Raw genomic sequence first — 19,570 nt, 5'->3', positions numbered from 1 at the left:
ACTGACCTGTGTAGTATCAACTAGTACTATGGGTCCTCTGAGGGGTTACTGACCTGTGTAGTATCAACTAGTACTATGGGTCCTCTGAGGGGTTACTGACCTGTGTAGTATCAACTAGTACTGTGTGTCCTCTGAGGGATTAATGACCTGTGTAGTATCAACTAGTACTGTGTGTACTGTTACCTGTGGGTCCTCTGATGGGTTACTGACCTGTGTAGTATCAACTAGTACTGTGTGTCCTCTGAGGGGTTACTGACCTGTGTAGTATCAACTAGTACTGTGTGTCCTCTGAGGGGTTACTGACCTGTGTAGTATCAACTAGTACTATGGGTCCTCTAAGGGGTTACTGACCTGTGTAGTATCAACTAGTACTGTGTGTCCTCTGAGGGGTTAATGACCTGTGTAGTATCAACTAGTAGAGTGTGTACTGTTACCTGTGGGTCCTCTGAGGGGTTACTGACCCGTGTAGTATCAACTAGTACTGTGGGTCCTCTGAGGGGTTAATGACCTATGTAGTATCAACTAGTACTATGGGTCCTCTAAGGGGTTAATGACCTGTGTAGTATCAACTAGTACTGTGGGTCCTCTGAGGGGTTAATGACCTGTGTAGTATCAACTAGTACTGTGGGTCCTCTGAGGGGTTAATGACCTGTGTAGTATCAACTAGTACTGTGTGTACTGTTACCTGTGGGTCCTCTGAGGGGTTACTGACCTGTGTAGTATCAACTAGTACTATGGGTCCTCTGAGGGGTTAATGACCTGTGTAGTATCAACTAGTACTGTGGGTCCTCTGAGGGGTTACTGACCTGTGAAGTATGAACTAGTAGAGTGTGTATTGTTACCTGTGGGTCCTCTGAGGGGTTAATGATCTTCCCGGCCCGGTCCATGACCCTGTAGACGGGGATCCCAGAGATCACGTTAGGTTGGATGAACTCCAGGTGATCAATAAACTCTGCCGATGCTCCTGGGAACTGGGGCTTCTCTTCCGAGGAGTCAAACGGCTGCTGCCTGAGGGCTCCCTGAGAGAGACAGAGAAAGACAGAAGGAGGAGAGACAGAGAAAGACAGAAGGAAAGAGAGAAAGACAGAAGGAAAGAGAGACAGAGAAAGACAGAAGGAAGGAGAGAGACAGAGAAAGACAGAAGGAAGAGAGACAGAGAAAGACAGAAGGAAGGAGAGAGACAGAGAAAGGAGAGAGACAGAGAAAGGAGAGAGACAGAGAAAGACAGAAGGAAGGAGAGAGACAGAGAAAGACAGAAGGAGAGAGAAAACACATGTCAGAAACACAAATTCCCATTGAACAACACCATAATTGAACACAGTAGAAATGACTCATACCCTGGTACCATATCTGCATCGGGAAACTTTAACATGGAAGTGAATGCACTCAAAGACAAAACCCGCAGAGCATTGTTTTGCAATAAAAATGAAATTATTCAAAATCAACATCCCAATTAGAATTTGGACCAAAATATATATATTTTTATTTTACCTTTATTTAACTAGGCAAGTCAGTTAAGAACAAACTCTTATTTTCAATGACGGCCTAGGAACAGTGGGTTAACTGGTCTAGGAACAGTGGGGTTAACTGCCTTGTTCCGGGGCAGAATGACAGATTTGTACCTTGTCAGCTCGGGGATTTGAACTTGCAACCTTTTGGTTACTAACCACTAGGCTACCCTGCCGCCCCAGTGTAATTTGACAGCGTAATCCCTCCAATAGCTCTTTACGGAAGTGAGGTTTAGGAGCCAATCAGTAAACTGGACTTTAATATATGGGACAAACCTCCAATTGAAGCCCTACTTACAGAATTATATCGGAAAATTCTACAAGTCCAAAGAAATAGGGCAGAATTAGGCCACTTTCCAGCGGTGCCTCTTTACCTCCACCTACAAATGAAAACATTAAAAAGATAACAAATTTGGCTCCACCTAAATTCAAGTCCAAATTCATGTCTCCAATTTAAAGCACTCCGAGCCCAGGAGCTGAGCCCAGCTTTCCCTCTCAGTCAGCTGGTGTTGGACCTCACCAACCAAACTGACACCAGCACTGCTTCAAAAGAAAGAATTGAAATAAACAAAATCATGAACCAATCAAAGGAATCCTATTTACAACATTGAAAAAAACAAAACCCCAAAGCCGACTAAATTGCTATCTGACCCTAAACAGAGAATATAAATTGGCTGATTATCTTTACTCTGTCAGAGATACGAAGCAGAGACAGATCCTTACCAAGTACAGGCTGAGTGACCACCGATTGGCAATAGAAACCGGCAGACATAAAAAGACATGGCTACCCAGAGAGGAGCGTGTATGTGGTCACTGCACAACAGGGGAGGTAGAGACAGAGATGCACTTTCTCCTTTACTGTAAGAAATGTTCCTCACAAAGCGATTCATTATTCAAAGAAATTACTACACTTTTTCAAAATTTCTACTTATTAAACCGAGAGGAAAAACTAAGAATACTCATGGGCGAAGGAGCAATGGCTCCTCTTGCAGCTAAATATGTATTTTCCTGCCATCGCCTGAGGGAACCTGGATAATAACATAGTAAGCAGTAACTGATGATGGTAGTAGTAGTAATGATGATGGTAGTAGTAGTAATGATGAGTAGTAGTAATGATGATGGTGGTAGTAGTAGTAATGATGTGGGTGGTAATGATGATGGTGGTAGTAGTAGTAATGATGATGATGGTAGTAGTAATGATGATGGTAGTAGTAATGATGATGGTAGTAGTAGTAATGATGATGGTGGTAGTAGTAGTAATGATGATGGTGGTAATGATGATGGTGGTAGTAATGATGGTAGTAGTAATGATGGTAGTAGTAATGATGGTGGTAGTAATGATGGTGGTAGTAATGATGATGGTAGTAGTAATGATGGTAGTAGTAATGATGGTGATGGTAGTAGTAATGATGGTAGTAGTAATGATGGTGATGGTAGTAGTAATGATGATGGTAGTAGTAATGATGGTGGTAGTAATGATGATGGTAGTAGTAATGATGGTGGTAGTAATGATGGTGATGGTAGTAATGATGGTGGTAGTAATGGTGGTAGTAATGATGATGGTGGTAATGATGATGGTGGTAGTAATGATGGTGGTGGTAGTAATGATGGTAGTAGTAGTAATGATGATGGTAGTAATGATGATGGTGGTAGTAATGATGGTAGTAGTAATGATGGTAGTAGTAATGATGGTAGTAGTAGTAATGATGGTAGTAATGATGGTGGTAGTAATGATGGTGGTAGTAGTAATGATGATGGTAGTAGTAATGATGATGGTAGTAATGATGGTGGTAGTAGTAATGATGGTAGTAGTAGTAATGATGGTAGTAGTAGTAATGATGGTAGTAGTAATGGTGGTAGTAGTAATGGTGGTGGTAGTAATGATGATGGTAGTAATGATGATGGTAGTAATGATGATGGTAGTAGTAGTAATGATGGTAGTAGTAGTAATGATGGTAGTAGTAATGATGATGGTAGTAGTAGTAATGATGGTAGTAGTAATGGTGGTAGTAGTAATGGTGGTGGTAGTAATGATGATGGTAGTAATGATGATGGTAGTAGTAGTAATGATGGTAGTAGTAGTAATGATGGTAGTAGTAGTGATGATGGTAGTAGTAATGATGGTGGTAGTAGTAATGATGGTGGTAGTAGTAATGATGGTGGTAGTAGTAATAATGATGGTAGTAGTAATGATGGTGGTAGTAGTAATGATGATGGTAGTAGTAATGATGGAAGTAATGATGATGGTAGTAGTAGTAATGATGGTAGTAGTAATGATGAATCTTTAATGACGATGGTAGTAATGATGATGGTGGTAGTAGTAATGATGGTGGTAGTAGTAATGATGATGGTAGTAATGATGGTGGTAGTAATGATGATGGTAGTAGTAATGATGGTGGTAGTAATGATGGTGGTAGTAGTAATGATGATGGTAGTAATGATGATGGCAGTAGTAGTAATAGTAATGATGATGGTAGTAGTAGTAATGATGATGGTAGTAGTAATGATGATGGTAGTAATGATGGTGGTAGTAATGATGGTAGTAGTAATGATGGTAGTAGTAATGATGGTAGTAGTAATGATGGTAGTAGTAATGATGATGGTAGTAATGATGATGGTAGTAATGATGATGGTAGTAGTAATGATGGTAGTAGTAATGATGGTAGTAGTAATGATGGTAGTAGTAATGATGGTAGTAGTAATGATGATAGTAGTAGTAATGATGGTAGTAGTAATGATGGTAGTAGTAGTAATGATGATGGTAGTAATGATGATGGTAGTAGTAGTAATGATGGTGGTAGTAGTAGTAATGATGGTGGTAGTAATGATGATGGTAGTAGTAATGATGGTAGTAGTGATGGTGGTAGTAATGATGATGGTAGTAGTGATGATGGTAGTAATGATGGTAGTAATGATGATGGTAGTAATGATGGTAGTAATGATGATGGTAGTAATGATGGTAGTAATGATGATGGTAGTAATGATGGTGGTAGTAATGATGATGGTAGTAGTAATGATGATGGTAGTAGTAATGATGATGGTAGTAGTAATGATGGTAGTAGTAGTAATGATGATGGTAGTAGTAGTAATGATGGTAGTAATGATGGTAGTAGTAATGATGATGGTAGTAATGATGATGGTAGTAGTAGTAATGATGGTGGTAGTAATGATGATGGTAGTAGTAATGATGATGGTAGTAGTAATGATGATGGTAGTAATGATGATGGTAGTAGTAATGATGATGGTAGTAGTAGTAATGATGGTAGTAGTAGTAATGATGGTAGTAGTAGTACTGATGGTAGTAGTAGTACTGATGGTAGTAGTAGTACTGATGGTAGTAGTAGTACTGATGGTAGTACTGATGGTAGTAATGATGATGGTAGTAGTAGTGATGATGGTAGTAGTAATGATGGTAGTAGTAATGATGGTAGTAATGATGATGGTAGTAGTAATGATGGTAGTAATGATGATGGTAGTAATGATGATGGTAGTAGTACTGATGGTAGTAGTACTGATGGTAGTAGTAATGATGATGGTAGTAGTACTGATGATGGTAGTAGTACTGATGATGGTAGTAGTACTGATGGTGGTAGTAATGATGATGGTAGTAATGATGATGGTAGTAGTACTGATGGTAGTAGTACTGATGGTAGTAGTAGTAATGATGATGGTGGTAGTAGTACTGATGGTGGTAGTAATGATGATGGTAGTAGTACTGATGGTAGTAGTACTGATGGTAGTAGTACTGATGGTAGTAGTACTGATGGTAGTAGTCATGATGATGGTAGTAGTACTGATGGTGGTAGTAATGATGATGGTAGTAATGATGATGGTAGTAATAATGATGGTAGTAGTAATGATGGTGGTAATAATGATGGTAGTAGTAATGATGGTGGTAGTAATAATGATGGTAGTAGTAGTAGTAATGATGGTGGTAGTAATGATGGTGGTAGTAATGATGGTAGTAATGATGATGCCTGGAATCAAACCAGGGTTTGTAGAGATGCCTCTAGCACTGAGATGCAGTAACTTAGAACGCTGAGCCACTCGGGAGACTTCACAAGCATTGATGCCAATAAAGCTTCTTGATTTTCAGAGAGAGGGTTTACTACATTTACATTTGAGTCATTTTGCAGACGTTCGAACGACTTACAGTGACACACACACACACACACACACACACACACACACACACACACACACACCAAGCCTGCAGTCTGACGGGTTCCTTAGGAATGGTTTAGTGACGCAGTTAGTAGGCACCGTTTACTGCAGTAATCACAAACCGCAGCTACACACAACACTCTACCCTGTAGCTTTTTTGTTTTTAATTGTCTGACCTTCCAGCTGGTCCTAGAGGTGATGTGTTTGAAATCAGACCAGCGCTCTACATAGCTAGCAAGATTAGACAGGTCAAATAGAAGGCTCTCACTTTCTCTTGTGAAACATTGTATGATCATCATCATCATCATCATCATCATCACCATCACTCAGAAAGTATTGATAGTTACGCAGAAGTTCGACTTTTGCGTCGATCACAAATGACGTCTGCAGTTCTCCACTCCCCACAATCGACCAATCAGGATGCAGGAACATGAAGCGTCACTATTTAGCAGTGATCAACTAATATTAAAGTAACTAATTCAAAATGAAGGCACCACACAATAGGGTGTCCAGACTAGCAAGTTAATGATACATTAGCATGTTAGCTAACTATTTGTTCCAGTGGGTGCTAAACAAACGTGTTACCAAGTTGGCTAGCTTACTTGCTAGTTATGTAGAGCAATGAAAACATGCAAAACAAGAATGTTATTCAACATTTAAATCATTTGGATGGATGTGCATAGAATATATTCAACTAATTCATGTGCGCTAAATGTCGTCGAGTTCGCTAGCCACAACTAGCCATAACGTTAGCTAACTTGTGCAATGTCAAGCAACAATTCCTCACATCAACTAATGGGTTAGCTATAACAAAAAAATATCTTATTAACTCACATTGACTCTGAACGCCCTCTGCTGAATGAGTGTTGCTGCTCTCAATCCAGTCGTTTGGCGGATTACATGAGAACAGATCCCATACATGTTCTTAATACTGTTTAGCGTCGCCATCTTCTTCACTGTTAAAGCTAGCTACCTCTGCTAGTTGCAAATTACAGTCGCTAACAGCGACTAAATCAATCCCCTGAAGTCTAGTAGATCTAAAATAATTGTGTTGGTCTCAGCAGCTCCATGAAACCGCTATCTGGGTTTAGGTCTTATTGCTTATACCTAACAATTTCTTTGAAATCTGCGATACAGACAAATGAGGGGACTGGGGGTAAATGCCGTCATCATTGAGCGTCCAAATGACAACACAAATAAGCTACGTCAAATCCCCGCGACAGTCTTCTAGTTTTCTTTTTACAAGCACGATGGATGTGTGTGCGTCTTCGAGTCCTACTTTGAGGGAGTTTGGCTGCGAACAGAATTTACTATCACGACCTGATGGATCGTCATCCTTCGTCCAAGGTATGTTAGCAGTATATCAGAACAAGATACCGTTGAAAGGAAATGTATCAAATTATTACCGTAGCTGCTCTCACGCTGCCGCCCCCCCCCCCCCCCCCATTGACCAACAAGACAGATGTGACCCAACTATACTCATCCGAGCTGTGCTGCGTTACATCGCTTTGTCTCAGATATGGATTATGTTAATGTATGTTTCGTTGGGTCTGTCTTTCTGCAGGAGACACCAGTGTATTAGCTGGAGTGTATGGCCCGGCGGAGGTGAAGGTCAGTAAGGAGATCTATGACAGAGCTACCCTGGAGGTGGTGATGCAGCCCAAAGTGGGACTACCAGGTGAGTAAGGAATTTTCTTATTTGGGATTAGGATGACAGATAGCAACGTTTAAGGTGTATACACCGCCACCTACTGTACAGGAGTGTGAGGCCAGTCACAGCCTACCTACATTAAATGATCCTCATTAGTTCTGTTCCTCTAAAAAAGTGACATAGATCCCTATAGACACCACTTCCCTTTCCTCCCCCCACTACACCCCAACACCGTCCAGCCTCCCTAACCCTTTCACACAATCTCTCCTCGTCTATGTCATACAGTTCACAAAATATCAACACGTGGTCTACCGTTTCCTCCATTAAAACACTCATCACACAGACCTGTGTCATGACGTGGCATTCAGACCTGTAGTCAAACTGTAGTGTATCCACACAACTTCCTCTCTCCTACATCCCATACTCCACACAACTTCCTCTCTCCTACATCCCATACTCCACACCTCTTCCTCTCTCCTACATCCCATACTCCCCACCTCTTCCTCTCTCCTACATCCCATACTCCCCACCTCTTCCTCTCTCCTACATCCCATACTCTCCACCTCTTCCTCTCTCCTACATCCCATACTCCCCACCTCTTCCTCTCTCCTACATCCCATACTCCCCACCTCTTCCTCTCTCCTCTCTTCCTTCCTTTTCCTTTACTGACCGATGCACACAATATAATTACCTCCCCTTACTATTAGCATCCCGCTCCCTTTTGAGTGAGGAATCATATATTTAAGAGAGAAGCTGGTGTTTGGAGGGTAGAACGGAACAGGTGCTGTTAGGCCCGAAGACGAAGTGCCTTATTGCATTACACCTAAAGGACACGCACGATACACTTCCACAGAACACCACAAGATGGCAGTGTCTAACCTCATTTTCATTCTTCCTCAGGTGTCAGAGAGCGAGCCAGAGAACAGTGTGTGAGGGAAACATGCGAGGCGTCTCTTCTCTCCACCCTTCATCCACGCTCCTCCCTCACTCTCGTCCTACAAGTGGTCCATGACGACGGTTCAGTATCCTTTGGTGTGTGTGTGGTGTGTGTTTGTGTGTGTGTGTGTGTGTGGTGTGTGTGTGTGTGTGTGTGTGTTAGCCTACCAGTCCCATTGCCTTTTTTCTAAGCACTGAGCTTTTCCTCATGTTGCACTAAGACTGCAGTCAGGTGTTTATTCCGCCTGTGAAGTGGGCTTCCGTGCCCCCCCCCTCAGTCCCCCTCAACACACACAACATCCTGGGGCACCTTACACTCCCCGAAGTCACGTTCATTCAGAGACCCAAAATGAAAACACAAATAAGCTACGTCAAAGTTCCCTGCGACAGTCTTCTAGTTTTCTCTTTGCACGATGGATGTGTGTGGATCTTGGATCCTACTTGGAATCTACTTGGATCCTACTTGGAATCTACTTGGATCCTACTTGGATCCTACTTGGAATCTACTTGGATCCTACTTGGAATCTACTTGGAATCTACTTGGAATCTACTTGGATCCTACTTGGAATCTACTTGGAATCTACTTGGAATCTACTTGGATCCTACTTGGAATCTACTTGGATCCTACTTGGAATCTACTTGGATCCTACTTTGAGGGAGTTTGGCTGCGAACAGAATTCATTCAGAGACCGTAGACTTCAGGTCTGTGGAGAAGGTGCAGAGGACGGGACAGTAGATGCCGTCTTATTATTATGTGTGTCAGTAGTGTTGTTCCTTATCCCCCCCACCTCCCACAGCTGTTGTCCTGCTTTCTGAACTCAGCCTGTATGGCCCTGATGGACGCAGGCCTGCCTATGAGCTGTCTGTTCGCTGGGGTCACCTGTGCCATCGATACAGATGGCCAGGTCATTACCGACCCCAACGCAGCACAGGAGAAGGTAGATGATTGTTCATTACTACCATCATCACTACCATCACTACTACCATCACTACTACCATCACTACTACCATCACTACTACCATCACTACTACCATCATTACTACCATCACTACTACCATCACTACTACCATCACTACTACCATCACTACTACCATCTCTACTACCATCACTACTACCATCACTACTACCATCATTACTACCATCACTACTACCATCATTACTACCATCACTACTACCATCACTACTACCATCATCACTACCATCATTACTACCATCATTACTACCATCACTACTACCATCACTACTACCATCATTACTACCATCATTACTACCATCATTACTACCATCATCACTACCATCATTACTACCATCATTACTACCATCATTACTACCATCATTACTACCATCATCACTACCATCATTACTACCATCATCACTACCATCATTACTACCATCACTACTACCATCACTACTACCATCATTACTACCATCATCACTACCATCATCACTACCATCATTACTACCATCATTACTACCATCATTACTACCATCATCACTACTACCATCATTACTACCATCATCACTACCATCATCACTACCATCATCACTACCATCATTACTACCATCATCACTACCATCATTACTACCATCACTACTACCATCACTACTACCATCATTACTACCATCATCACTACCATCATCACTACCATCATCACTACCATCATTACTACCATCATCACTACCATCATTACTACCATCATTACTACCATCATTACTACCATCACTACTACCATCACTACTACCATCACTACTACCATCATTACTACCATCATTACTACTACCATCATTACTACCATCATTACTACCATCATTACTACCATCATTAGTACTACCATCATCACTACTACCATCATTACTACCATCATTACTACCATCATTACTACCATCATCACTACTACCATCATCATTACTACCATCATTACTACCATCATTACTACCATCATCACTACTACCATCATTTTTACCATCATTACTACCATCATTACTACTACCATCATTACTACCATCATTTGTACCACCATCATCACTACCATCACTACTACCATCATCACTACCATCACTACTACTATCATCACTACCATCATTACTACCATCACTACTACCATCACTACTACCATCATTACTACTACCATCACTACTACCATCACTACTACTACCATCATTACTACTACCATCATCACTACCATCACTACTACCATCATTAGTACCACCACCATTACTACCATCACTACTACCATCATCACTACTACCATCATCACTACCATCATTACTACCATCATTAGTACCACCATCACTACTACCATCACTACTACCATCATTAGTACCACCATCACTACTACCATCATTAGTACCACCATCACTACTACCATCACTACTACCATCATTAGTACCACCATCACTACTACCATCACTACTACCATCATTAGTACCACCATCACTACTACCATCACTACTACCATCATTAGTACCACCATCATTACTACCATCACTACTACCATCATTAGTACCACCATCACTACTACCATCATTAGTACCACCATCACTACTACCATCATTAGTACCACCATCACTACTACCATCACTACTACCATCATCATTACTACCATCATCATCATTACTACCATCATTATTACCATCACTACTACCATCATTACTACCACCATCATTACTACCATCATTACTACCATCAGTACTACTACCATCAGTACTACTACCATCATTACTACTACCATCATTACTACTACCATCATTACTACCATCATTATTACTACCATCATTACTACTACCATCATTACTACCATCATTATTACTACCATCATTACTACCATCATTACTACCATCATTTATACTACCATTACTACTACCATCATTACTACCATCATTATTACTACCATCATCATTACTACCATCATCATCACTACTACCATCATTACTACTACCATCATTACTACTACCATCATCACTACTACCATCATCATCATTACTACCATCATCATTACTACCATCACTACTACCATCATTACTACTACCATCATTACTACTACCATCATTACTACTACTACATTTAACATAACATTTAAGTCATTTAGCAGACGCTCTCACTACTACCATCATTAGTACTACCATCATTACTACTACCATCATTAGTACTACCATCATTACTACTACTACCATCATTACTACTACTACCATCATTAGTACTACCATCATTACTACCATCATCATTACTACCATCATCATCACTACTACCATCATCACTACTACTACCATCATTACTACCATCACTACTACCATCATCATTACTACCATCATTACTACTACCACCATCATTACTACCATCATCATTACTACCATCATTACTACCATCATCATCATTACTATCATCACTTCTACTACCATCATTACTACCATCATCATCATTACTACCATCACTACTACCATCACTACTACAACCATCACTACTACTACCATCATTACTACCATCATCATCATTACTACCATCACTACTACCATCATTACTACTACCATCATTACTACCATTATTACTACCATCATTACTACCATCATCATTACTACCATCATTGCTACCATTATTACTACCATCATTATTACTACCATCATTACTACCATTATTACTACCATCATTATTACTACCATCATTACTACCATCATCATTACTACCATCATTACTACCATTATTACTACCATCATTACTACCATCATCATTACTACCAATATTACTACCATCATTATTACTACCATCATCATTACTACCATTATTACTACCATCATTACTACCATCATTATTACTACCATCACTACTACCATCATTACTACCATCATCATTACTACCATCATCATCACTACTACCATCACTACTACTACCATCATTACTACCATCACTACTACCATCATTACTACTACCATCATTATTACTACCATCATTACTACTACCATCATCATCATTACTACTACCATCATTACTACCATCACTACTACTACCATCACTACTACTACCATCACTACTACCATCATTACTACTACCATCATTATTACTACCATCATTACTACTACCATCATCATCACTACTACCATCATCACTACTACCATCACTACTACTACCATCACTACTACCATCACTACTACCATCATTATTACTACCATCATTACTACTACCATCATTAATACTACCATCATTACTACTACCATCATTACTACCATTATTACTACCATCATCATTACTACTACCATCATTACTACTACCATCATTGCTACTACCATCATTACTACTACCATCATTATTACTACCATCATTACTACTACCATCATTACTACATCATTATTACTACCATCATTATTACTACCATCATTACTACTACCATCATTACTACTACCATCATTATTACTACTACCATCATTACTACCATTATTACTACCATCATTATTACTACTACCATCATTATTACTACCATCATTATTACTACCATCATTACTACCATCATCATTATTACTACCATCATTATTACTACCATCATTATTACTACCATCATTATTACTACCATCATTACTACTACCATCATCATTACTACTACCATCATTACTACTACCATCATTATTACTACCATCATTACTACCATCATTACTACTACCATCATTATTACTACCATCATTATTACTACCATCAGTACTACTACCATCATCATTACTACCACCATCATCATTACTACTACCATCATCATTACTACCATCACTACTACCATCATTACTACTACCATCATTATTACTACCATCATTACTACTACCATCATTATTACCATCATTACTAATACCATCATTACTACTACCATCATTACAACTACCATCATCACTACTACCATCATCACTACTACCATCATTAGTACTACCATCATTAGTACTACTACCATCATTACTACTACCATCATTACTACTACCATCATTACTACTACCATCACTACTACTACCATCACTACTACTACCATCATTACAACTACCATCATTACTACTAGCATCATTACTACTACCATCATTACTACCATCATCATTACTACCATCATTACTACTACCATCATCATTACCATCATCACTACTACCATCATTACTACTACTACCATCATCACTACTACCATCATTACTACTACCATCATTAGTACTACCATCATTACTACTACTACCATCATTAGTACTACCATCATTACTACTACTACCATCATTAGTACTACCATCATTACTACTACTACCATCATTAGTACTACCATCATTACTACTACTACCATCATCATTACTACCATCATTACTACTACCATCATCATTACTACCATCATTACTACTACCATCATTACTACTACTACCATCATTACTACCATCATAATTACTACCATCATAATTACTACCATCATTACTACCATCATCACTACTACTACCATCATCATTACTACTACTACCATCATTACTACTACTACCATTACTACTACTACCATCATTACTACTACCATCATTAGTACCACCATCATCACTACTACCATCATTACCACAGGATGACTCGGTTTTTAAAATGTAAATTTGTTTTTTGCTTTTGACATTACATTAATTTCCTTTTATTCCACATTATAGTAAATAGCTTTTCTCTTCATACTTTTCTATGTGTCACTTACTAGGAACTGCAGCACATTGGGTAAGTCGTACTTCCTAATTGAGCCTGGACCTACTGGTTTGTGTTTCCTCTCTCAGGAAAGTCGAGCTTTGATGACCTTCGCTATTGACAGTACCGAGCGCAGAGTGATGATGTCATCCACCAGAGGGTCTTTTACAGTTCATGAGGTCAGTAAATATCCACCTCTTAAATCACACATTTCTTTTCAGTGGTGTTTGGAAGATATTGGTATAATTGTATTGATCGCCGAAGCACCAGCAGTGTCGTTAACGGCTCTAAACAAACTGACGTTGCAGGAAGTCGGCAGGAAGCCGTTAGGAAGTTGGCAGGAAGCCGGCAGGAAGCCGTTAGGAGCGTTGGGCCAGTTGATAATGGTTGACCCTGGCTGTGACCCCGCGCTCTGAGGGTGTCTCAGGGAGAAGGGGGATATTAAAAAATAATAATTAATTTGCCTATGGTGATGTCACATAGCTTTAATTAAAACTTTGATTTCTATTTATCAAAGTTTAGTCATCTTCTCCCGTATGAAATACTTTCTGTAGTATGCTATGCTCTAAATACTATAGTATTTATATACTATAGTGTTCACTGTAATGGTTTTGTGGACTTGTAGTATACTTAAGTATTTACTGTAGATTAAAAAATATATATGTATGGACATGACTAATATACTGTAGTAAAGTTTACTATAGTACGGTAGTATATATTATAGTATATAATTACTGTAGTAAAGTTTACTATAGTACGGTAGTATATAGTACGGTAGTATATATTATATACTATAGTATATAATTACTGTAGTGTTAACTATAGTATACATATGGTAGTATATACTATAGTATATAATTACTGTAGTGTTAACTATAGTATACATACAGTAGTATATACTATAGTATATAATTACTGTAGTGTTTACTATAGTGTACATACGGTAGTATATACTATAGTATATAATTACTGTAGTGTTTACTATAGTGTACATACGGTAGTATATACTATAGTATATAATTACTGTAGTGTTTACTATAGTATACATACGGTAGTATATACTATAGTATATAATTGCTGTAGTGTTAACTATAGTATACATACGGTAGTATATACTATAGTATATAATTACTGTAGTGTTTACTATAGTATACAATTACTGTAGTGTTTACTATAGTATACATACGGTAGTATATACTATAGTATATAATTACTGTAGTGTTAACTATAGTATACATACGGTAGTATATACTATAGTATATAATTACTGTAGTTTTACTATTTACTATAGTGTACATACGGTAGTATATACTATAGTATATAATTACTGTAGTGTTTACTATAGTGTACATACGGTAGTATATACTATAGTATATAATTACTGTAGTGTTTACTATAGTGTACATACGGTAGTATATACTATAGTATATAATTACTGTAGTGTTTACTATAGTATACATACGGTAGTATATACTATAGTATATAATTGCTGTAGTGTTAACTATAGTATACATACGGTAGTATATACTATAGTATATAATTACTGTAGTGTTTACTATAGTATACAATTACTGTAGTGTTTACTATAGTATACATACGGTAGTATATACTATAGTATATAATTACTGTAGTGTTAACTATAGTATACATACGGTAGTATATACTATAGTATATAATTACTGTAGTGTTTTGTAGTATTTACTATTGTGTTTTATCATCTTTGACATAGAAGTGGGGGCTTTCTCCTTGAGGAAGCCTACTGGGCAAATACTAAGAGCAGATTTTCCATAACCAGTAGGTAGGACTGGACCCTGAACGGAAATTAAGAGATTCTGTTCTTTTCTATAACCTGTAGGGAACACAATATATAGTCTATATTTGGCATGTAAGTTTCTCACTCATGGTTGGCGCACACACAGGGATATGGAAATGGGTGGAGTATATGCTAACAAAATACTGTAGTAAAAACTAGTATATACTAATTACTGTAGTGTTTTTGCAGATAATACTGTTTTTTTTTTTGGGGGGGGGTGTAATACTGTATTTAATATTCTACAGTATACTACACATGATGGAGGGATACTACAGAGTGTATTATAATTATTCAGAACACTAGAACATTCTAAAGTAAGCACTACGTTATCAAAGAATACTACAGAGTGTATTATAATTATTCAGAACACTAGAACATTCTAAAGTAAGCACTACGTTATCAAAGAATACTACAGAGTGTATTATAATTATTCAGAACACTAGAACATTCTAAAGTAAGCACTACGTTATCAAAGAATACTACAGAGTGTATTATAATTATTCAGAACACTAGAACATTCTAAAGTAAGCACTACGTTATCAAAGAATACTACAGAGTGGAGTATAGTAAGAAATACATAACCGAGGGATACTAGTGTATAGTATTCTACAGTATACTACAAAATTGGATAGTAAGCACTACACGATCGAGGGATACTACCGTGTGCAGTATAGTATTCTGTAGTAAACTGCAGAATATCCTTTAGTAAACTAGTATTTATTTTTAATGTGGGCTACACAGTTTTTCAGCAGGTATAAACAGTGCAGTGGAATGCTTACTTTGCGAGCTCCGTCAACGGTGCACGACAAATATCAATAGCCAATGAATATTCCCCTGTACCCCCTGTCTTTCTCCCTACAGCTGCAACAGTGTATAGCTGTCAGTCAGAAAGCATCGGACAAGATCTTCCAGTTCTACAGAGATTCTGTCAGACGAAGATATTCCAAGACACTCTGATTATCCAGGATTCTGCTTATATCTTCCTTCATTTCTTTTTTCAGCTTTGTTTTTTTTTTTTTTTTTAAATTTTACTGACCAAACCATTGTTGTTTTTTAAATAAAAATATTTGGAATTGGTTGAAAAAAATGTTTTTTTTTTTTTTTTTGTTTTTAAGGAATTCATATTTCCTTAATGAAACGAACACTACAAAATGAACCAAAATATGAATGATATTGTCAAACATGGAAAGCAAAGCTACATGTTTAGTTAAGTGTCTTTTATTACGTTGGTAGTCTTTTTCTATGTACATTTCATCATAACACAAAGGGTTGTGAACGGCAACAGTACAGGTACACCTGATCAGCTCACACTCGTTCACCTGACCCCTGACCTCTGACTAGACTGAATGATCAACACACGGGGTGAATCTCAAAAGTACTTTGTTGTTTTCTCTGTCTAACCCCGGCCAGTGTTGACAGACCTCCTCAGTAGTGTGTTGACAGACCTCCCCAGTAGTGTGTCGACAGACCTCCCCAGTAGTGTGTCGACAGACCTCCCCAGTAGTGTGTCGACAGACCTCCCCAGTAGTGTGTCGACAGACCTCCCCAGTAGTGTGTCGACAGACCTCCCCAGTAGTGTGTTGACAGACCTCCCCAGTAGTGTGTCGACAGACTTCCCCAGTAGTGTGTTGACAGACTTCCCCAGTAGTGTGTTGACAGACTTCCCCAGTAGTGTGTTGACAGACCTCCCCAGTAGTGTGTTGACAGACCTCCCCAGTAGCGTGTTGACAGACCTCCCCAGTAGTGTGTCGACAGACCTCCCCAGTAGTGTGTCGACAGACCTCCCCAGTAGCGTGTCGACAGACCTCCCCAGTAGCGTGTCGACAGACCTCCCCAGTAGTGTGTCGACAGACCTCCCCAGTAGTCTGTCGACAGACCTCCCCAGTAGTGTGTCGACAGACCTCCCCAGTAGTGTGTCGACAGACCTCCCCAGTAGTGTGTCGACAGACCTCCCCAGTAGTGTGTCGACAGACCTCCCCAGTAGTGTGTCGACAGACCTCCCCAGTAGTGTGTCGACAGACCTCGTCAGTAGTGTGTTCGACAGACCTCGTCAGTAGGGCGTCGGACTGACCTCGTCAGTAGGGCGTCGACAGACCTCGTCAGTAGGGCGTCGACAGACCTCGTCAGTAGGGCGTCGACAGACCTCGTCAGTAGGGCGTCGACGGACCTCGTCAGTAGCGGTTCGACGGACCTCGTCAGTAGCGGTTCGACGGACCTCGTCAGTTCGACGGACCTCGTCAGTAGCGGTTCGACGGACCTCGTCAGTAGTATATCACCAGTACTGGCAGTCACATTAAGTTTTGGTTTCTAAAGTGTTTTTTTCTTCTCGTTTATTATTCCAGTGTTTTTCATGAAATCAAAACTCAGTCTTGACACAACACTGATTCTCTGGAGAAAAAAACATTCCTTTTGTTCGAAAGAAACAACCGGTGACCCACCTGATCTCTAAAACCTAGATATGTAATTAGAAAATGTCCGTGTGTTTAGTCTGTCTTTATGGCACACTGAGCTCCCGAAGAACTGCGCACTGAAGTGGCTAGACATTTTGTCATTGTTAGGATCATTCCAGACAGAGAAGGGCCATTGAAGCACTTAACAAGGGAAACATGTCAAAGTGCTAATTCACCATGCAGGTTGACTCCGCAAAAGGACGTAGCCACGATCAGCAGTTGAAAAAAAAAATTGCAAAGCTTCAATTCGCTCTAAACACTTGTCAGACAGTATCTGTTCAATGGTTTGCTTCATACATTTTTACAACGTGGTAGCTCTAAACAACGTGGTAGCTCTAAACAACGTGGTAGCTCTTCTAAACAACGTGGTAGCTCTAAACAACGTGGTAGCTCTAAACAACGTGGTAGCTCTTCTAAACAACGTGGTAGCTCTTCTAAACAACGTGGTAGCTCTAAACACGTGCTCTAAACAACGTGGTAGCTCCTCTAAACAACGTGGTAGCTCTAAACAACGTGGTAGCTCTAAACAACGTGGTAGCTCTTCTAAACAACGTGGTAGCTCTTAGCTCTAAACAACGTGGTAGCTCTAAACAACGTGGTAGCTTAAACAACGTGGTAGCTCTAAACACGTGCTCTAAACAACGCGGTAGCTCTAAACAACGCGGTAGCTCTAAACAACGTGGTAGCTCTAAACACGTGCTCTAAACAACGCGGTAGCTCTGGTAGCTCTAAACAACGTGGTAGCTCTAAACACGTGCTCTAAACAACGCGGTAGCTCTAAACAACGTGGTAGCTCTAAACAACGTGGTAGCTCTAAACAACGTGGTAGCTCTAAACAACGTGGTAGCTCTAAACAACGTGGTAGCTCTAAACAACGTGGTAGCTCTAAACACGTGCTCTAAACAACGTGGTAGCTCTAAACAACGTGGTAGCTCTAAACAACGCGGTAGCTCTAAACAACGTGGTAGCTCTAAACAACGTGGTAGCTCTAAACAACGCGGTAGCTCTAAACAACGTGGTAGCTCTAAACACGTGCTCTAAACAACGCGGTAGCTCTAAACAACGTGGTAGCTCTTCTAAACAACGTGGTAGCTCTAAACAACGTGGTAGCTCTAAACAACGCGGTAGCTCTAAACAACGTGGTAGCTCTAAACAACGTGGGACTCTAAAACGTCCTGAAACAGTTGAGTAGCTCTAAACAACTCTAAACAAGGTTCTTAAGTTAGTTGTGGCTCTAAACAACGTGGACTAAACAACGTAAACAACGTGGTAGCTCTAAACAACGCGGTAGCTCTAAACAATCTGGTAGCTCTAAACAACGTGGTAGTCTAAACACGTGTTAAACAGTGTAGCTCTAAACAAAGGATAGCTCTTCTAAACAAGGCAGC

The 19,570-nt window shown here is 39.6% G+C and overlaps 2 protein-coding genes across 2 annotated transcripts in view; one reads left to right on the top strand and one right to left on the bottom strand.

Moving 5' to 3' along the window:
* Positions 1-6,814, bottom strand: part of bckdha (branched chain keto acid dehydrogenase E1 subunit alpha) — a 46,895-nt gene extending 40,081 nt beyond the window's left edge. Inside the window, 2 exon segments of the mRNA XM_065027243.1 lie at positions 843-1,019; positions 6,507-6,814. Coding sequence (XP_064883315.1) covers positions 843-1,019; positions 6,507-6,620 — 291 coding nt within the window. The 5' untranslated portion in view covers positions 6,621-6,814.
* A 68-nt stretch (positions 6,815-6,882) lies between these two features.
* On the top strand, positions 6,883-16,819 carry exosc5 (exosome component 5). Its single transcript, XM_065000618.1, has 6 exons — positions 6,883-7,019; positions 7,237-7,350; positions 8,224-8,345; positions 9,057-9,197; positions 14,009-14,098; positions 16,594-16,819. Exons 1-6 carry the CDS (start codon positions 6,923-6,925, stop codon positions 16,687-16,689), a joined length of 660 nt encoding a protein of 219 aa, XP_064856690.1. The 5' UTR covers positions 6,883-6,922; the 3' UTR covers positions 16,690-16,819.
* The last annotated feature ends 2,751 nt before the right edge of the window (positions 16,820-19,570 follow it).

This window comes from Oncorhynchus nerka, linkage group LG14, assembly GCF_034236695.1.
Source record: "Oncorhynchus nerka isolate Pitt River linkage group LG14, Oner_Uvic_2.0, whole genome shotgun sequence".
Taxonomy (NCBI): Eukaryota; Metazoa; Chordata; class Actinopteri; order Salmoniformes; family Salmonidae; genus Oncorhynchus; species Oncorhynchus nerka.
The sequence above is the reverse complement of the archived record's forward strand: the minus strand, read 5'-3'. Positions and strand labels throughout refer to the sequence as shown.

Coding starts and splice junctions, on each gene's coding strand:
- exosc5 (XM_065000618.1), top strand. CDS start 6,923: ATGGATGTGTGTGCGTCTTCGAGTCCTACTTTGAGGGAGTTTGGCTGC. Junction 7,351..8,223: donor GCCCAAAGTGGGACTACCAG/GTGAGTAAGGAA, acceptor ATTCTTCCTCAG/GTGTCAGAGAGCGAGCCAGA. Junction 9,198..14,008: donor CCAACGCAGCACAGGAGAAG/GTAGATGATTGT, acceptor TTCCTCTCTCAG/GAAAGTCGAGCTTTGATGAC.